At 36.0% G+C, this 19,985-nt stretch overlaps 1 protein-coding gene across 1 annotated transcript in view; it reads left to right on the top strand.

Moving 5' to 3' along the window:
• REEP3 (receptor accessory protein 3) overlaps positions 1–19,985 on the top strand; it is a 99,509-nt gene that overhangs the window by 30,929 nt on the left and 48,595 nt on the right. Inside the window, exon 2 of the mRNA XM_070364926.1 lies at positions 17,949–18,021. Coding sequence (XP_070221027.1) covers positions 17,949–18,021 — 73 coding nt within the window. The remainder of the gene's footprint in view (positions 1–17,948; positions 18,022–19,985) is intronic.

Below are 19,985 nucleotides of genomic sequence, written 5' to 3'. Positions count from 1 at the left end.
TCTGCGGTGACTGACGGTGGGATTATACCTTAGGTTGGCAGTGAGGATGAACACAGCAGACCTGAGAGCTGTGTTCTCGTTTACACTTCAGGTCCTAAGGTCAGCTGATTCCTTAGAAACCACTAAGCTGAAAAGCCTCTGTAGGATGCCTGTGTTAAATTGAAAATCCCTAGGCTCTGTGGCACAGCTAAAAATCCCATAGCCGGAGTCTGGGGACTGGCTTCTGGTGAAGTAACATTCTCAGGGTATAGTATTGTTAGGTAAGGCAGAGACTGTTAAGAATGAGGCTTCCTGGTGGTGAAGATAAAATCGCCAGCAGAAGACTTGTTATTCCTCTGACCTGGTGACATGAGTCCCAAACCAATGGTTCAGCTTTATGAAGGGTAAGAAAGTCACCGGGGATTTACAGCCCATCCCCCCAAACCCCCCCTGCCAATAAAATAAATTCCATATGAACTAAATATAGATACAAATATTTACTTGCTCTCAGCATAAGAAAGGCTTATCTAATATAAATGCAGACATTTAATACAAAAATTCACAAACATATAACATATTCATATTAGCAGAATTCATCAACAAAATCAGTATTAGTTAAGATATAAAATAGACCCAAAAAAGGCCTAGAACCAATAATACTCCAGTTGTAATAAGCACACCCAGCACCTATATCTTGGTTTCAGATATATTTCTCTAGTAAAAGAAATGTATTCTTGGAGAAATAGCTAATTGGAGCACTCCTTGGAGAAACAGCTAATTCTAGGAATGGGACAAGAAATATACAAGATGAACCTTGACCATCTTTTAGTATCACGCAATAACAAAGTGCTCAAAAAAGATAAAAACAATGATGGGGGTGTATCAAAGGGACATAAAAGTCAACTAAAAGAGATCCCAGTGACCAAATCTAGAACAATTTGAGCAACAAAATAAAGTACTATTGTGTTAGAGCCCAAAATGTATAATAAATATCCATGAGTTCATACTGATAAAAATGATGGTTTAATCAATAAACAGAAGAGAATAGAAAAATTTCCCATGCAGAAGAATCACAAATAATTTATGTAAATATTCTGCCCTCATAGAGGTGGAGCATAATTCTTCACTCCTTAAGTATATAGGCTGTATAGAGTCATTTCCTTCCAAAAGGTATGGTATGGGAAGTGGGGCAGTGTTTTGGCAGGGAGTATTTAGTAAGTTTACCTGATAATTTCTTCTACAGCCACATGAGCCAGGTTGTCATCAGTGATAAGGGTTGATCATATGTACCCTTGATACGTCATGAAAATGACACAGTATCTTTGTGGTGTTCCTCCCCAAAACCCCCATCCTGGTCCAACCTTGACAAAACGTAAGACAAGTACAGTTGAGGGACTTATGAAAATTACTTGACCAGCAATCTTCAGAACCATCAAATCATAAAAAATAAGGTTTGGGAAACTTTTTGGGTTGCTTGGGGTGACATGGTGATTAAATGTAACGTCACAAATGGAGCGGGATTCCAGATGGTATCCTAAAATTTGTTGTTTAGTTGCTAAGTCGTGTCTGACTCTCTGCGATCCCATGGACTGTTGCCCATCAGGCTCTTCTGTCCATAGGATTTCAGAAACTAAGCAAATCTGAGTAAAATATGAACTTTAAATATAATGTATTGTTAATAGTTCATTAACCATGCAAATGTACCATACTACTCTAAGGTTTTTAATAAGAGGGGAAACTGGGTGTATGGTACATGAGAACTGTCTGTTCTATCATTATAATTTTTTGTAAATCTATACTAAAATTAAATTTTTATTTAAAAAAAAGTAAATTGAAGACATTATGACATTTTAGTCCTGATCACTGTGTCTCCTAAACAAGCGCATTCTTTTGCATAGCCACAAAATTAATATCAGCTAAGAAAATAACTGATAAGATATTAACATCTAAAGTACAGTTTGTATTCAAATTGTCCAAGTTATTCTAACAATACCTTATGTAGCTGCACTGTTGTTTTACAAAGAACAACCAGAACAAAAATACCAACAGATTTCAATCAGGGATTACACATTGCATTTAACTGGCATTTTTTTTTCTCTGTCTCCTTAACATAAAACAGTTCTCTCATGACAAGGAATTTTAACAACCCTTTCTTTTCAATGGACATATCAGCTGTCCTTTGTTTAATCACTTTTGTATTTTTTTTTAGGGAGCAAAAAGCCATACAGTCAGAATTGGTGGATTCTGCACCGTTTCTCAAGAGTGGGAGTAGGATCATCCAAAAGGGCTGTCCTGAAACAGTGGTATTTTCTAAGAGCCAGAGTGCGTGTTGGTGCCAGCACGCTGGTGTTGCTGTCAGGCTGGCTTCCTGCTGTAATGAGTGATGTCAGAGTTAAACGAGGTGGTGGTATAGTTCTTCTGGCACATGTTTGCTTTCTTTTTTTTGTTGATGAGTTGCCCAGGATAGGATAAAGTTCCCTCCTCTCTGATTTGCTTATACAAAGAAAGTACCTAGAGATCCTCTTATCAGCTGACCACCTCCAAGAGAACAGAGAGATTATCTTTAGATGCTTTCACAATGTTTAATTTTTATGTCTGGTGGTTCGATTTTTATAATTTCTGTTATTGATTATTTGCTAAACAAAATAAGGAGACCAAACCTTCTTTAAACCTCATGAATCAAAGAGTAACATGCAGGGTGCCTACGAAAAGAGGGAGAGTTCTCAACATAAACAGAAAGGTTGTTCTAGCTCTAAGGAGTGGCATGAGAAAAAAAATTATTGAACTGGAAATAACAGGCCTATTAGATGTGAACAAGTGACATGAAGGAAGTGGTTTAAGAAATATGAAAATAGACTGTTTTGATTCCCAAATCATCACAAGTTTAGTTTTAATTAAAAAGCAATGGGGACTTCACAGTGGTATCCTTACTTCTAGAATATACAGTGCCTGTCACAAAGTATGCCATCGGAGCGATCTGTTCTTTTATAATGGAGAGAAATTAACAGATTATTTGAAAGCAAAATATTCAGTTCACTTTAGACTGGTTGGAGCCCAGTAGAGAGTTGCTATGCTTGTTTGTGAGGGGACTATAGATGACTACAGTCTGGATTGCACAGTAGGTATGAATGCACAGTGGGAGGACTTGGCAGCAATTTTAAATCTGAGTTCAGTTCAGGGAAGTTCACTTGGAGGTCAGGATAGAACCCATGTTTGTGGCTTTTCTTACTCATCTCCTTTTTATTTGTGTAGAGGCGTTACTTTAAGAGAGGAAGTTTTCTCAACATATTCAGAAGTGGTTTATGTGCAATTTTTCTTCACCAGAAGCCTTTTTTAAACTTTAGATTACAGCGAACTCTCCTTATCTTTAATGTTGATGGGGCTAATGCTGAGTTTGGGTTTTAACAGATCCTGTGTTTAAGGGGCTAAATAAAGAAATAGTTTCTCTGAGCTGCGAGTTATTCAGGAGTCAGGGGTTGGTCAGATGATGTGCGTAATTCTTAACTCCATCAAGTATAGCCACTTAACCAGTTTGACAGGAATGTAGAGCATGTGAATGTTGATTAAACATGTCAATATTCCTTATGTAGACTTTGTACACAGTCAAAAAATGGGTCTCATTCCTCCAAAGAAGACATACAGATGCCCAACAGGAACATGAAAAGATGCTCAATGCCCCTAATTATTAGAGAAATGCAAATCAAAACCACCCTGAGGTATTACCTCACACTGGTCAGAATGGCCATCATTAAAATATCTACGAATAACAAATGCTGGCGAGAGGGTGTGGAGAAAAGGGAACCCCCCTACACCATTGGTTGGAATGTAAAATCATACAGTTACTATTTGTGGAGAACAGTGTGAAGTTTCCTTAGAAATCTAGAAATAGAATTACCATATGATCTGGCAGTCTCACTCCTGGTCATGTATCCAGAAAAAAACTATAATCCAAAAAGATACAGGCACCCCTTTGTTCATGACAGCAGTATTTACACTAGCCAAGACACGGAAGCAACCTAAATGTCCATGGACAGATGAATGGATAACGAAGATGTGGCAGATACATACAATGAAATACTACTCAGCCATAAAAAAGAATGAAGTAATAAGAGTTGCAGCAACATGGATGAACCAACAGATTATCATACTGAGTGAAATGAGTCAGACAGTTAAAGACAAATATTATATCACTTACATGTGAAATCTAAAATATGATACAGGTGAACTTACTTACAAAACAGAAACCGGCGCCCAGACCAATGGTTACCAAAGGGAAAAGGGAGGGGGATAAATTAGGAATTTGGAATTAGCAAATACAAAGTACTGTTCATAAAATATAATACATAAATAAGGTCCTACTATATAGAACAGGTAACTAACTATCTTACAGTAAACCATAATGGAAAATAGTATGAAAAAGAATTATACACATGTATGTATGGATATAAAAAACTGAATCACTTTGTTGTACAACAGAAACTAGCACACTATAAATCAACTATACTTTAATAAAAATGTTAGAAAATGGGTCTCAGATATCTTGTTATATGTGACAGTAATGCATTAGTGCGTCACAATTCACAATTACTTAGATAACTTGTGAACATTGATTTTTATTCAACTACTGATGTTGAAGGTATTTGCTATGAGTTACACATTGTATGAATTACAGAGTTTTTTGGTATAGAGCAAAGAACACAGGTTTTAAAATTGGAAGTTCTATATTTTGCTTCGGCTTCGATGCTTGGTGGGTACTTTATTCATATCATTACTTTCTGAGCCTTATCATCTATAGAGATAGAACAATAATACCTATCTTATGTATGAGTTTCTTATTTGTAGTGACAATTAGAATGGAAAAATTGGACCTGGTAAACTGGGGAATGCTGTTGATTTTAGGAAATGTTGTCTTCTTTTAGTTCTGTATGGTATTCTATACAGCATCCACAGGAAGCCCAATTCTCTAGGATATTCTGTATTGAGTTCAGCATTATTTTTAAATATTTTTCTTTATTCTGGGTATACCACACAGTAGGCCTGGTAGTTGGAGGGTGAGGTGATGGCCAGGGGAGAGAGTAAGAAGATGATGAAATACTAGTCTGATCTGCTGTGGATTGATTTCTTCCCTTTAGTGTTATCTTTAGGTTTCCTTTTAGAGTAGAAATTAGAACTCTAAAGTAAAGTTAGCAGTTTAGCTCTGACGACATGAAAATTCCAAGCTTCATAGCTCTTGATGACTATAATTAAAACATGTATAAAGTCTTACAAAAGAATTTTTTTAACTGTGTTTTTTTCTCCTTGGCAGTTTTAAACTTGTATCATTGATTAAAGAATTCAGGGTTTGGGGTTTTCTCATTGGGCTTTTTTTCCTGATTGTAATTTTCATACTTTCTTTAAGACCACGTGTTTTACTAAGTGGGAATTCTCTACTAGAGAATTCTTAGCAACAGATCTTTTCTTGAAATTTGTATAATTCAAAGTTACGTATTATTTTGCAGTAATCATGCATGAACTTCTGCTACCTGATGGCTGCTTAAACAGTAGCATAATGACTCATTTAGCAAGGATATACACAGATACATGGGTTATCACTGAACCCTGTACTAGCTGTAATCATTTGGCCATAAACAGGCACAAATTTATTATTTTCAAGGATTTACTAATTTTTACCACTTTATATAACTCTTTTTCCTTATAATCTCTTAACATTTATTTTAGTGTTTAGGTAAGGACGGAGTTTGGCAAAAGTTGAGAGAGACTAGTCATTTTCACATTACTTTTAAAAAATACACTTTGACCTTAGCATATGGACTGCATATTGCTTAATCATAATCAGCTTTAATCCAAAACTAAAGTAACCTAAGGTCGTCACACCTTAGTTTCTTGAAGATGCAGAATTCAGAAATTCAGATTCTTCAGCCCGACTTCCAAAGATTCTCATTCCCAGTTGATCCTTGTATCCGGACAGATTTGGGAGCTTCTAAACCATTTATAGAGAGCTTTTCAAATAGTTTAAGGGTTTAGGATTCCTCAGAGGATTCTACAATCAGTGAAACTAAATTAAATTCTCTAGGACAACTTAACACATTTGTCTCATTTATTTGCATTCATCTCTTATTTTTTGATGATCCCAAGAAAGATTTCCTCTGAGGGGAAAAATACTACTTTGAAAAAATTCAGAAAACTACTGTTATAAAATAGATTGTTTCTAAAATTCCCTCGTGTTTAAAATTGATTTTATTTTAAAAACTCAGAGTCTGTGTTAATGTTAGAGACCTAATCTTCAAACAGAATCGAACTATGATAAAGGACAAAATACATTTGCCCTCTTTATCCTACATGGAGCCTTTTATAAATATAAACTTGGTTGCCAGAATAGCCTGCCTTTTTGTTTTCACTAAATTCTGTGAATTCTTTCTACATATAGTATTTCATTGTCCTCCTGATAGAAGCACACTGTAGTTTCACTTGGCTAAAAGACATATAGGCAGTGAAGTGCTGGGAATGCTTAACAATGGAAGCAAAGGGACTGATTCATGTCATTTACCAATTTCCATGATGTAAATACTCCCAACAATAGTAGCCTGTTTCACGCTACCAGTGTGATGTCACCGAATGTGGAGCTGGGCCGAGACAGCCACAGTACTTAGTATTTCCACTATACACATAGAATAGGCATAAATAACCTCAAGAGCATAGCAAAATCCAATAAGATAATTAGGAAATGAGGAGTTTGAGTATTTACTGTTTGACTACTCATGTGTTTTCTATATTCAATTAGTTGACCATAAGCTATTCTAGAAATTGTTTCCGTGCTTCTTTGGTGAAATAGAGTGTTTCAAAATGGGAGATTTTTACATTTTCTACTTTATTTTTTAGATTACCTATACATTTTAAACAATAACAAAAACAGTATTTAAAAAGAAGCCTTCCAAAATATTTTAACATGTGGCTAAGTTGGAGAACCACCCATGGTTCCCAAACTCGGCTACCCAAACTAAAAAATCCTTTTTGGTTCTCTGGTACCATAGAGCTGAATCCTGTGCTTAACCGTCATTTTGACTATTTGTTTATGCTCTGCTGTGTTTTTTCAAATTATCTGAGAAATCGTTTGCCAAATGTATATGTTAGAAAATAAAGAAAAATTAAGAGAATTAAGACTAGGAAAAAATAGCAATCAAAATAGAAAATAAAAACCTGTGAATACAAGTACTGTATAAATATACCAATCCTAAGGCCCATCATGGTTGAACAACAAATTTTGCCTATCGGCTTCCTGGCAACTAGTCGGTAGGGAAAAAGGAGCAATATAATTCTTATCAGATAGAAGGTAGGGCATCATTTTCTCAAAGAAAACTTAAGTACTGAATTCCAAGGTAAATGTCACATATGAGATTTAATATACAGGAATACCAATATAATACACAATGCTCTTAATACTATTCCCCTGTTATTTATAGTCATGGGTTTCATATGGCTACAGTATAAGAAACACAGTTTCTTATACTGTACTTCAAGAAGAAACAAGAATGTATTAAAAAGTAATAATAATTCCGTTAAAGTGATTTTCCCTCAAAGAAGAGACGTGTGATGCTTAACAACATAACCTGGTAGTCGAGCTTGATCCAAATTTAGGATGACACCACCTAGAGAAATAAAGGTTTAGAACAAGGATGGCCAAAAACAAAAAAAAAGGGGCAAGTTAAATCCACTTAGCGTCTGTCCTTTGTTGTGAACTCATGTTGGTGCTGTGTTGACAAGTTTCCGAGACCAGGGTCGGCAGAAAAGAGTGCAGTGAATGAGTAGCAGTTTCTCTCTTGGTCACAGGAATGAACAGCTGGGAGACCTCTGCATGTTTACTGTCCTTAGGCCAGGCTATTTTATGTGCATTTCACTGGTCTCAGTCTTTAGTGTAAAGTGAATTACAGACAGATGGGGTTTGTTTATACTCTGTGATGAGGGCCCGGAATGTTTTATTTTGCATTGCTCTTTAAGACTGTACATGGTATCTTGTTAATTATGACTGACTCGCTGTAACCTGGTACATGTCTTTCATCATCCTGATTTTTGATCCTATCTTTTGTTTCTTTAATATTAGCTATTCCATTTTAGTTAATCTCTCTTTTCATTGAGTTTCTCCTTTAATGTAATAGAACACTATAATTAACATTTTTTGTTTGTTTGGGAGCATGATTCTGAAAGCAGTGGAATAAGGAGAATTTGCCAACTGAGCAACCCCAGGTGCCAGTGAGTTTGGTCATATTATGTATTGGTGTAATATGGTTTATTATCAGCAATAAGCTATTTGTTATGCTTACTTTTAACAAACTACAGTTACAATTCTATTATTAGAGCAGTAACTTGTAATACAAAGACAATTCAGAGGAAATTAAGATAGTTCTGAAATTAAATGTTAGCATCATTAACTATAATATTTGGGGGTGTTTTCCTCTTTTAAGTATCAATTTATGCACCATGTGATTGTTCTAATCCACATATTATCTAAAAAACACAGTTCATCCACTGGAAAAAATGCCTACTGACTCTCCTACTGTATTTTACTTGTTTGACTTTTGTGTTATTACATAGTCCTTAAATGGGTATTTTATACATTCCTTATAAGAATATAAATTATGTTACTTTGCCAAAGAGCAATTTGGCAATATATTATCAGAGATCTTCAAAATCTCAGCCCCTTTGACTTAGCTATTCCACTTCTACGATATGTCATTAGGAAATAAACAGTGATTTTTAAGTGTGGATTTTGCAGTGAGAGTGCCTCAGTTTGAATGTAGCCAATAAACTTACAAGATATTTGACAATGGATTTTTTTTTTAACTTCTCTAAGGCTCAGTTTTTCATTTATAAAATAGGTATGAAAATATCACCTATCTCTAGGTGTTAGTATGAGAACTAAGTTGAAATGATATATCAAAAGTGTTTAACATCCTGCCTAATATAAAATGTTGATAAATAATTGCTATTATTAGTAATTATAGAAAGACTTAAGGATAAAAATCTATGTGCTCTAAGATGTCAATTATGTTTAAATTATGATATTTTATAACATAATTAGAACTTTTTTTAATATTGGTCTTTAAAATGTTAAGATAATGTTGTAAGATTGTAGAAAAACTTGAAAAGATAATGCCAAAATGTTAAGACTGGATCACTGTTAATAATTTTTAAAGCTACATGATACATTCTCTGACATAAATCATTCCAATGTTTTCTTAGGTCAGTCTCCCAAGGCACTAGAAATAAAAACAAAAATAAACAAATGGGACCTAATCAAGCTTATAAACTTTTGCACAGCAAAGGAAATCATAAACAAAATGAAAAGACAACCTACAGACAGAGAAAATATCTGCAAACAGTGCAACAGACAAGGGCTTAATCTCCAAAATATAAAAACAGCTCATATAACTCAAGAACAACAAAAAAACAACCCAATCAAAAAAATGGGCAGAAGACCTAAATAAACATTCCTCCACAGAAGACATACAGGTGGCCAATAGGCACATGAAAAGATTCTCAACATCACTAATTATTAGAGAAATGAAAATCAAAATTACACACCTGTCAGAATGTCCATCATTAAAAATTCTACAAATAAGTGCTGGAAAGGGTGTGGAGAACAGGGAACCATCCTCCTACAATGCTGGTGGCAATGTAAGTTGATGCAGCCATGATGTAAAACAGTATGGAGATTCCTCAGAAAACTAAAAATAGAATTATCATATGATCCAGCAGTCCCACTCCTGGGCATATACCCAGACAGAACTATAATTCAAAAAGATACATGCACCCCTATGTTCATAGCAGCAGTATTCACAATAGCCAAGACATGGAAACAATCTACATATGCATCAACAGATGAATGGATAAAGATGTAGTGCGTATATACAATGGAATACTACTCAACCATAACAAAGAACAAAACAGCATCATTTGCAACAACACGGATGCAACTGGAGAGTATCATACTAAGTGAAGTCAGTCAGAAAGAGAAAGACAAATACTATATGATATCACTTATATGTGGAATTTAAAACATAACACAAATGAACTCATCCAGGAAACAGAAACAGACGCATAGAGAACAAACTTGTGGCTGCCAGGAGGTAGGGGTGGAGGAAGGATGGATTGGGAGTTATAGGTTAGCAGATGCCAACTATTATATATAGAATGGATAAACAAAATCCTACTTTAGAGCACAGTAAACTGTATGCAGTATCCTTGGATAAACCATAATGAAAAAGAATATGAAAAAGAATACATGTATCTGTGTAACTGAGTCATTTTGCTATACTACAGCAATTACAACATTGTAAATCAACTATACTTCAATTAAAAAAAACTAGCTGATAGAGGGATTTGTTTTATTAAGACTATTCTATTTGTGTGTGGCTTTATTTTTCATTTTTTAAATTATTTATTTTTGGCTGTGCTGGTTCTTTGTTGCTAGGTCTTTTCTCTAGTTGCAGCATGCAGGGGCTACTCTTCATTGCAGTGCCCGGGCTTCTCATTGTGATGGCTTCCCTTGGTGCGGAGCCTGGACTCTAGGGCATGCGAGCTTCAGCAGTTCTGACACGTGGTTCCTGGGCTGTAGAGCACAGGGTTTAGCAGTTGCGGCACACGGGCTTAGTTGCTCTGCGGCATGTGGATCTTCCTGGATTCAGGGATCAAACCCGTGTCTGCTGCATTGGCAGGCGGATTCTTTACCGCTGAGCCACCAAGGAAGCCCTTTCAGTGTTTTTAAAAGAATGACAAGAGTAATAAAAAATGAAGTTTAAATCTTTGGAATTAGTTCTTTGTAATTTAAATGTTAAATTGATCAGTTTGTTATTAAAATGTTATTGATGCATTTATAAAAGTTTGAAAGACTTTGAATGATATATTAGGCTTGTGAAAAGTTTAGTAAAAATCGTAACAAATAAATTTATAAAAGAAAGATGGTTTATTCAGTCATGGAATTTCTTGATTTTTATTGTCTTTTTAATGCTTTTGTATATCTTCCAAAAATTCTGCAATAAGTTCTTTTTTAGAATCTTAATCAGAAAAGTATTTAACCAATTTTTTTATGAATTGATGCTTAACTTTTATGCTTTGATGACATTAAATCTAGTATTGAGTGCACCCTTATTCATTGCTTCTTAGATTGCCCTTTGAATATGTAATTTTCAAACAATTTTGGTGGAAGTTGGATTGTGTCTTAACATCTGTCCAGAAGATAGCTATTTCAAGTATTTTTCATATATGAAAAACGATACAAGAACCGTCCTCACTACTGCATTCCCATAAATTTTATTTCCTTTTTTAAACAGTGTTTTTCAGCATAGCCAGTGTTCATATAGGCAACTTTACCTTAACGGGGGGAAAGGGTGTTATGAGTATTTTGGCAAAGTTCTCACCTCTTTAGGCAAAAATAAAATTAAGAGGAAATTAGCAACTATTTCTTCCTGCCTCTGTAACTGAAATGATATTCATATTTATAGGTCAACTTTATTTGTAGTAAATACTCCCTTTATAAACTGCAAGTTTCTCTTGTAGGTGGCCTTCTAAAATAAACTTTATTTGCTTTTGTACACTATGTGCTCATGCTTTGGCTTTATGCCTGACCTCCCAGGTTGCAAACATCTACAGTAGAGCCCAATATTAAAGAAAATGAACCCAAAAAAATCACTGAGAAAATATTACAGTGTTAGTAATAAATTATCCAGTATATTTTCATTGGAGCAATAAATTATCATATGAACAGTGGTGGTCTTTAAAAATTGTCCCACTATTCACTAAGACGTTTAATCTTTCCCATGTTCCAAATGAAATACATCATTAGTTTCTACTCTTTACAACATTTCGGTGTTAGGGACATAATATTTGTTCATTTCACTGGTTCTGTTCAATACAGAGGTTAAAAAATAAAGGCAAAACACCTGTATACATAGCACCAACTAGCACCAAATCTTACTATGTGTAAGAAAATTATTTTCGAAGTCAGTTATGTATACATTAAGAATTCAAACAATCTAAAATAGAGTATGCTAAAGGAAAAATGACTAATGCTAACAAATTCTAAAATTCACAATAAAAGTAATTTAGAAGTCTCTGGAAGAGGGTGGGATCTTGATGGGAAAAAGTTAATTAAGCCAGTGTTGGGGGGGGAAATAGAAGAAAGAAAGGAGAGGAGGGAGGGGAGGATAAGGAGGAAAGGAGACATGCAGGCAGGAAGCACACACTCCAGGACTGAAGTGAAATACAAGAGGCATATTGAGGAAACCATGTTAGAACAGGTGGTTTATATAAGGCAGTGTTTTTCCAAATGACGTTCTGATGAGTCCCCACATGGGCCGTTTGGCAAGCAGGTGAAGAGGCCAGCTACTACAGTCTTTAAGCAGGGCAGGACAGCAGGTGTGTTAGGAAGACTGCTCTACAGTGGAGCCAGAAGCTGTGTTGGGAAAACCATTGAGTAAGTCAGATGAGATGGCACAAGCCCTAATGTATCGCTGGCCACTGGTATATAAATAAAAGAGGATGGAGGCATGGGTGCTTCCGAGGAGAAAGCTGAGTTACAGACTGAATGCGTGATACAGCAGGGGAAGGAGAAGAAGACTCAAACACTGATGGTGATGGAGAGGTTCATGTTGAATTAAATCCAGCTACTAAGTACTAGGTTGTATGAGAATATGGAAGATAATATGTTGATTGTGTCCCAATTGTAAAAGGAAATACAGAGTAGACTGAAATGATTAACTTGAATATGTAAACTTTATCTGCGGTGGCTGACAGTGGGGTTATACCTTAGGTTGGCAGTGAGGATGAACACAGAGCAGACCTGAGAGCTGTGTTCTCATTTACACCTCAGGTGCTAAGTCAACTGATTTAGAAACCACTAAGCTGGAAAGCCTCTGTGCCTTGTAAGGTGCCCGTGTTAAACTGAAACGCCCTAGGCTCTGTGGCACAGCTAAAAGTCTCATAGCCAGAGTCTGGGAATTGGCTTCTGGTGAGGTAGCATTCACAGGGTAGTAGTATTAGATAACGGAGAGTATTAATGATGAGGCTTTCGGTTGGTGAGGATAAAATCCCGAGCAGAAGACTTGTTGTTCCTCAGACCTGGTGACATGAGCCGCGAACACGTGGTTCAGCTTTCTGAAGGATAAGTCACCAGGGATTTATAGCCCATCCCCCCTCCCTCAGATAAACTATAAATGAACTAAAAATCTCTATCTTTCTCTATATCTCTCATATAAAGATATATTCACTTGCTCTCAGTCTAAGAACGCATATTTAAATGGAAATACTTATTTGAAAGTCCTTAAATTAGTGTTAAGGGCTGAATGGTGTCCCTCTCCCAAAACTTGTATGTTGAAGTCTTAACCTGCAATATCTCAGAATGTGACTGTATTTGGAGATAAGATCTTTAAAGAGGCAAGTAAGCTAAAATGAGGTATTCAGAATGGGCCGTAATCCAATATGACTGGTATTCTTACAAGAAAAAGAGATTAGGACACACACACAAGGTATGAGGACACAGTGAGAATGTGATCACCTGCAATCCACAGAGAAAGACCTCAGGAAAAAACTAAACTAGCCCACACCTTGATCTTGGACTTCCAGCCATCAGAACTATGAGACAATAAACAGCTGTAGTTTTAACCATCCAGTTTGTGCTATTTTGTTATGGCAGCCCCGGCAAACATAATACATTATGTATTTGAGCAAACTTCATAAACAAAATCAAAAGATAATAACCTAGAAAGATATGGGCTAACATACAAAACACACAAGGGCCTTGAATCACCTACACTCCAGTAACAATGAGCACACTTAGCACTCAGATCTTAAATACCAGACAGTCTTAAATACCACTCACTGTCCAATAAAGGAAACCAAGGCTCCATGGAGAAGTGGCTGATTCTAGGAATGCAACAGGAATTATTACATGGCATGAGCCAGGTCCATTTTATAGTGCCAGAAAGTAATTAGTAATTGCTTAAAAAAAAAAAGTCCCTCCCGATTATAGAGGTACAAAGGGACACAGGAACTAACTGAAAGATTTCCCAATGTTCAGAGCTTTTGAGTAACAAATAGATTAAAATCTAAAAAGTATAAAATAAACATACAAGTACATATTGATGTAAATAAATTATTGAATAAATGGCTGGGGGATAATAGACAAATCTCCCATGCAGAAGAATTCCAAATAATTTATATAGCTACTCCACCCTCAAGGAGGTAGAGGTCAACTCCTCACTCAACGTGGCCTGTGCATAGTGACCCCCTTCCCAAGACTACACCATGGAAAGCAAGGTAGGGCAGGGAGTAACCTTACAATGGCGAATCGAACAGGCACCACTTCAGCCTGGTGTTCAGGGTTGACAAAACAGTGATAAGTCATACTAATAGTATGTGCCCTTAATATAATATGGTGTGATAGAACTGTGCTTCTGTGATTTTCCTCACCAAAACCCATACAGTCTCTAATCATGAGAAAAACATCAGACAAATGCCTGTCGAGCAGTTTCCTACAGTGTTCAGTTCATGTCCGACTCTTTGCGGCCCCACGAACTGCAGCACGCCGGGCCTCCCTGTCCATCACCAACTCCCGGAGTTCACCCAGACTCATGTCCATCGAGTCAGTGATGCCATCCAGCCATCTCATCCTCTGTCGTCCCCTTCTCCTCCTGCCCCCAATCCCTCCCAGCATCAGGGTCTTTTACAATGAGTCAGCTCTTCCATCAGAGTACATCAAAGTATTGGCGTTTCAGCTTCAACATCAGTCCTTCAAGTGAATATTCAGGATTGATTTCCTTCAGGATGGACGGGTTGGATCTCCCTGCAGTCCAAGGGACTCTCAAGAGTCTTCTCCAACATCACAGTTCAAAAGCATCAATTTTTGGAGCTCAGCTTTCTTTGTAGTCCAGCACTCACATTCATACATGAAAAACCATAGCCTTGACTACTTTGTTGGCAAAGTTGTATCTCTGCTTTTGAATATGCTGTCTAGGTTGGTCATAACTTTCCTTCCAAGAAGTAAGCATCTTTTAATTTCATGGCTGCAATCACCATCTGCAGTGGTTTTGGAACCCCCCAAAAATAAAGTCTGCCACTGTTTCCACTGTTTCCCCAATCTATTTGCCATGAAGTGATGGGACTGGATGCCGTGATCTTAGTTTTCTGAATGTTGAGCTTTAAGCCAACTTTTTCACTCTCCACTTTCACTTTCATCAAGAGGCTCTTTAGTTCTTCTTCATTTTCTGCCATAAGGCTGGAGTCATCTGCATATCTGAGGTTATTGATATTTCTACGGGCAATCTCGATTCCAGCTTGTGCTTCATCCAGTCCAGCATTTTGCATGATGTACTCTGCATGTAAGTTAAATAAGCAGGGTGACAATATACAGCCTTGACGTACTCCTTTTCCTATTTGGAACCAGTCTGTTGTTCCATGTCCAGTTCTAACTTGCTTCCTGACCTGCATACAGATTTCTCAAGAAGCAGGTCAGGTGGTCTGGTATTCCTGCAGTGTAGTTGATCTGTATTCCTCAAAACTGTCCAGATCATTTCCCAAGGAGTCTGAGAAATTGTTACAGCCAAGAGTCCTAAGGAGGGAAGACAACTAACTATAAATATGCTATCTTTAATGGGATCCTGGGACAGAAAAAGGATGCTAGGTAAAAACTGTAAGAAATCTGAATAAAGTATGGACTTTGTGAAAGTCATTCAGTCATGTCCGACTCTTTGCAACACAATGGACTGTAGTCCATGGACAGACTCCTCTGTCCATGAAATTCTCCAGGCAAGAGTACTGGAGTGGGTTGCCATGCCCTTCTCCAGGGGATCTTCCCAACCCAGGGATCAAACCCAGGTCTCCCACATTGCAGCAGATTCTTTACCATCTGAGCCACCAGGGAAGCCTGAACTTTAATTAATAATATAGTTTAAATTATTTATTAATTATGACAAATATACCATACTCTGATACAAGGTAGTAGAATAGGACTAAGTGTAGGCTATTGGGAACTATCTGTACTATCTTCTCAACTTTTCTGTAAAAATAAAACTATTCTAAAACTCTTTTTAAAAATAAACCAAAAGGAAAGTAGACAACAGAATTTCATACACTTCATGTATCAGCAAACCAGTGGACACGGGAAAAAACTCATACTTTAACTATTAAAACATATGAGATGATTATGTATCTCTTATTTAGCTGGCAAACTTTTTTAAAAAATCAAGATACACACGATTGGCAATGTATAGGAATGTAAAATAGAACTCCTTCTCTGCAGTGCATATTTGGTAATAGGCAAAAATGTCTATACTCTTTGAAGCAGCAACATCACAACCAAGAAGTGAATATCAGTGTGCACAGAAATTTTTTTTTTATTATGTGCAGTAGTGCAAAGACATCTGGTACAAGCTGCTCAAGCTAATATGGGAAGCACTTCCTCTTAAGTTTTCACACCCAACCTGGGAACTTCTTGGAAAAAAAATTTTTAATGACTGGTCAACCTGTGATCCAAGGATAAGAAAAATGGGCTAAAAATATTAGCTCTTTATTGACATAGGATAGGAAAGTGGACTGAAGTTCCCTTATGTCCAAGACTTTCTCCTATAATCAACATCCTGGGGCTGATCAAACTAAGACCGCTACTTCCCCTCAGGGACAATCCCTGCTGGGACCAATCTGCCCTTGTTATCAGGGCCAATTTGAGCACTATCTGGTCTAAATTTTGGCTATGAAACTATGACCACAGAAAAATATGATTTTTGACAGTGTGGTCACAATATACTTTAGACTCCAGAGAAAGTTTGAAGAAAATTCCTTTTTAGAATTCTTGCCCTGAGAAAATAACTCCTCCTGTCCCTTAAGAAAGGCTTCCCAGATGGCACTAGGGGTAATGAATTTGCCTGCCAATGCAGGAGACATAGTAGACACTGGTTCAATCCCTAGGTTGGGAAGATTCCCTGGAGGAGGGCTGGCAACTCACTCCAGTAGCCTTGCCTGGAGAATCCCCGTGGACAGAGGAGCCTGGCAGGCTACAGTCTATGGGGTCGCAAACAGTCGGACATGACTGAGTGACTAAGTACAGCACAATAGCAGAAATCTGGAAATTAACCAAAAGCCTATACAGGACTGTTTAAATAAACCATACAAATATCACTGTGGAATGTAGTGAAGATATCAATACTGTGGACTAATATTTGAAGAGAAAAATTCCATGATATATTATGTGAAAATGCCAATGTGTACTGTGTCATGTCATTTCTGTCTCTCTCTCTCTCTCTATATATATATATATACACACAAACACACACATATTCCTTGGATCTGGAATTTGGTGAAATAATTTAATGCTATCTGTTCAAATTAAATCCTGTTAGTAATTGTCATTTTATAAGTGCTTTGAGTTATTTTAATATATCTTATAATAAATATATCAAGTATTGTTTCACAGCATTGTCATAATTAGAAATCAGAGTGAAGGACCACTTTTTCCATTATCACAAATTGTGTGTGTGTATGCAAACATTATGTCTGTTTTAGGTTTGCATCCCATGGGTAAAAAATGGGATTTGCATAAAGTGTTGCCTGTGGTAATTTCTGACTCATAGGCTAAGGACAATTTTTATTTTACTTTCTGCAATTTTGTATGTTTTCCAAAATGTTCAGGGATCCACAGAATATTTTTTGTGAAATAAAAGATTTTTAAACGGCCATTTTTAAAATAAATCTTTTGTTCCTATAAACCTGTGTAAAATATTGAAACTATCCTTTTTGTTTTCAAAAAACATTTTTTTCCTTTGCTTTTCTGAGTGGATTTAGTTTATACAGCAAGTTTTTGTACACATTTACACCGTCGTGTGGTCTCCATGTACTATCTACTTTTCTATCAGGTGAAATTTTCATGAGCTATTAAAACCATTGTTATGTTTGATTCGTCTTCTTGCACTTTTTGCTTTTAGGTTGGTGTTTGGAATGCTTTATCCTGCATATTATTCATACAAAGCTGTGAAAACGAAAAACGTGAAGGAATATGTAAGTATAGTTTTGTGAGTGATCAGTTCTAGTTGAATGTTTCCACTGTATACAATACTAGAAAAACATTATTTTAGAAACAGCTGGAATAATGTTTTGGGTTAAAAATGTTATATAAATGTAATGAAGTTCGTCTTTTTTTAAAACTAATTTTGAATATAATTCCAAAGTGGAGTTTCAAAAATAGTTTGCTGTCAGTTGGCATTTAAACAAGTATGATTCCCAAATGAGTCATTGCATCTCTATTCAACCTCCAGTAAAATAAGAGGTTGGGAAACTGTCTGTTTTTTAGTCTTATAAATGTATAGGTTTACCTGGAATATCTCTTTGGTCCCAAAATCTTTTCCTTCCTTCATAGGCTTTTGTCATCTTCTAATTGATTAAATATATAGATACCTTACGACTACTGACAATTACAGTCTTTTTTTTCTTCTTGAATCATAGTATATTATAATGACTTCCTCTTCAGTCATCAATCTTTCTTTTCTCTTTCACTTTCCTCTTCCCCATCTCTTAGCTGTTGTTTTTTTTTTTTTTTTTTACTTTCACTAATTTTTAAATGTTTATTATAATAAATTCTTCAAATGTTGTTTTATGGTACTGGCATACTTTAGTTTTTAGATACAAGCACTTTTCTTCAGTTAACAGTGCTTCTCAAGCTACTTGTGATACAGGACTACTTTGGGTTTTGTTTTGTTTTTAAATAATTTCCATTATGTCATAGACCAATACATTTTAAAATAAATTTTAAAAATAGTCACTAGAAAAATGAAGTCAAATTCCAAAAACATACAAAATACTACCCAAACTTTTATTATTAGATGTAGTCGATCTGAAATTATTGTCAATTTTATATTTAAAGCAAAACAGTAACACTCCACAACCTTGCACTAGTCCACACACAACACTCTGCCTTATGGTGTCATATTTTAATTGGAATTCTGTTTTGAAAAATAAAAACAAGACTTGCTCTTCATTTCTAAACACCACAAAAATATAAGCTAGGAGTATACAACTTGCTACTAATTAATTGTACTGGCCAATACAACCCTCATTTGAAAAATTTATGATAGTGTGACTACATGAGATTTTTTTTTTTTCTGATTCTACTTTATTGTATATTTGAAGTACAGGGTGATATGTTCCTCAACTCCTACCTGTGAAGTATTATAAACCTAGAATAAACAACAACTGGTATGTCTGAGTGTCTCTGTGTACGTATCTGTGAAGTATTCTCATTCCCCTCCCAAATGTACAACGTTTTTGTTGGGAAAAAATTACAAACTGAAAATGAAGTTCTAATGAGGACCTTGTCAGCAGGATGGCACGCAAATGCCATCCCCTAAATAAAAGATAAGAATATAGCAAAAGGAAATATAAAAGTATGTATGTGTTAGTCCCTCAGTTGTGTCCAACTCTTTGTGACCCTACAGACTGTAGCCCACCAGGCTCTTCTGTCCATGGAATTCTCCAGGCGAGAATACTGGAGTGAGTTGCCGCTTCCTTCTCCAGGGGATGTTCCCAACCCAGAGATTGAACCCAGGTGGATTCAATCCAACTGCATTGCAGGTGGATTCTTTACCATCTGAGCTACTAAGGAAACCCATAGAAGTATAACAAATTACAATGAAGAGAGGCCCTTCATGTGTAAATTAATGATAGAAGAGCAGGAAAAACAATATTATTCAGGGATTGACCTAAGAACCATTATGACAGTATTACTACATTTCTTACTATGTATCAATTTAATTTTGTTAATGTTTTTAAGGACTTAAAAACATAGATTTGTGTTTTATTCCCTTAATACAACACTCAAAATTTTACTACTGCATTATTCTGTAAATTTGGTGTTAGTAAGAATGGTCTAATCCTCAAATTTTAGTTCTGCTTCATAAGTTAAAGTAATTTAACCTATGGAAGAGAATCCATTCACATTCTTATTCAAACTGTTGGAAAAACTTTAA

The sequence above is a fragment of the Bos mutus genome, chromosome 28 (genome assembly GCF_027580195.1).
Source record: "Bos mutus isolate GX-2022 chromosome 28, NWIPB_WYAK_1.1, whole genome shotgun sequence".
In the NCBI taxonomy this organism is placed as follows: Eukaryota; Metazoa; Chordata; class Mammalia; order Artiodactyla; family Bovidae; genus Bos; species Bos mutus.
This window is presented reverse-complemented; position numbering and strand designations above follow the sequence as displayed.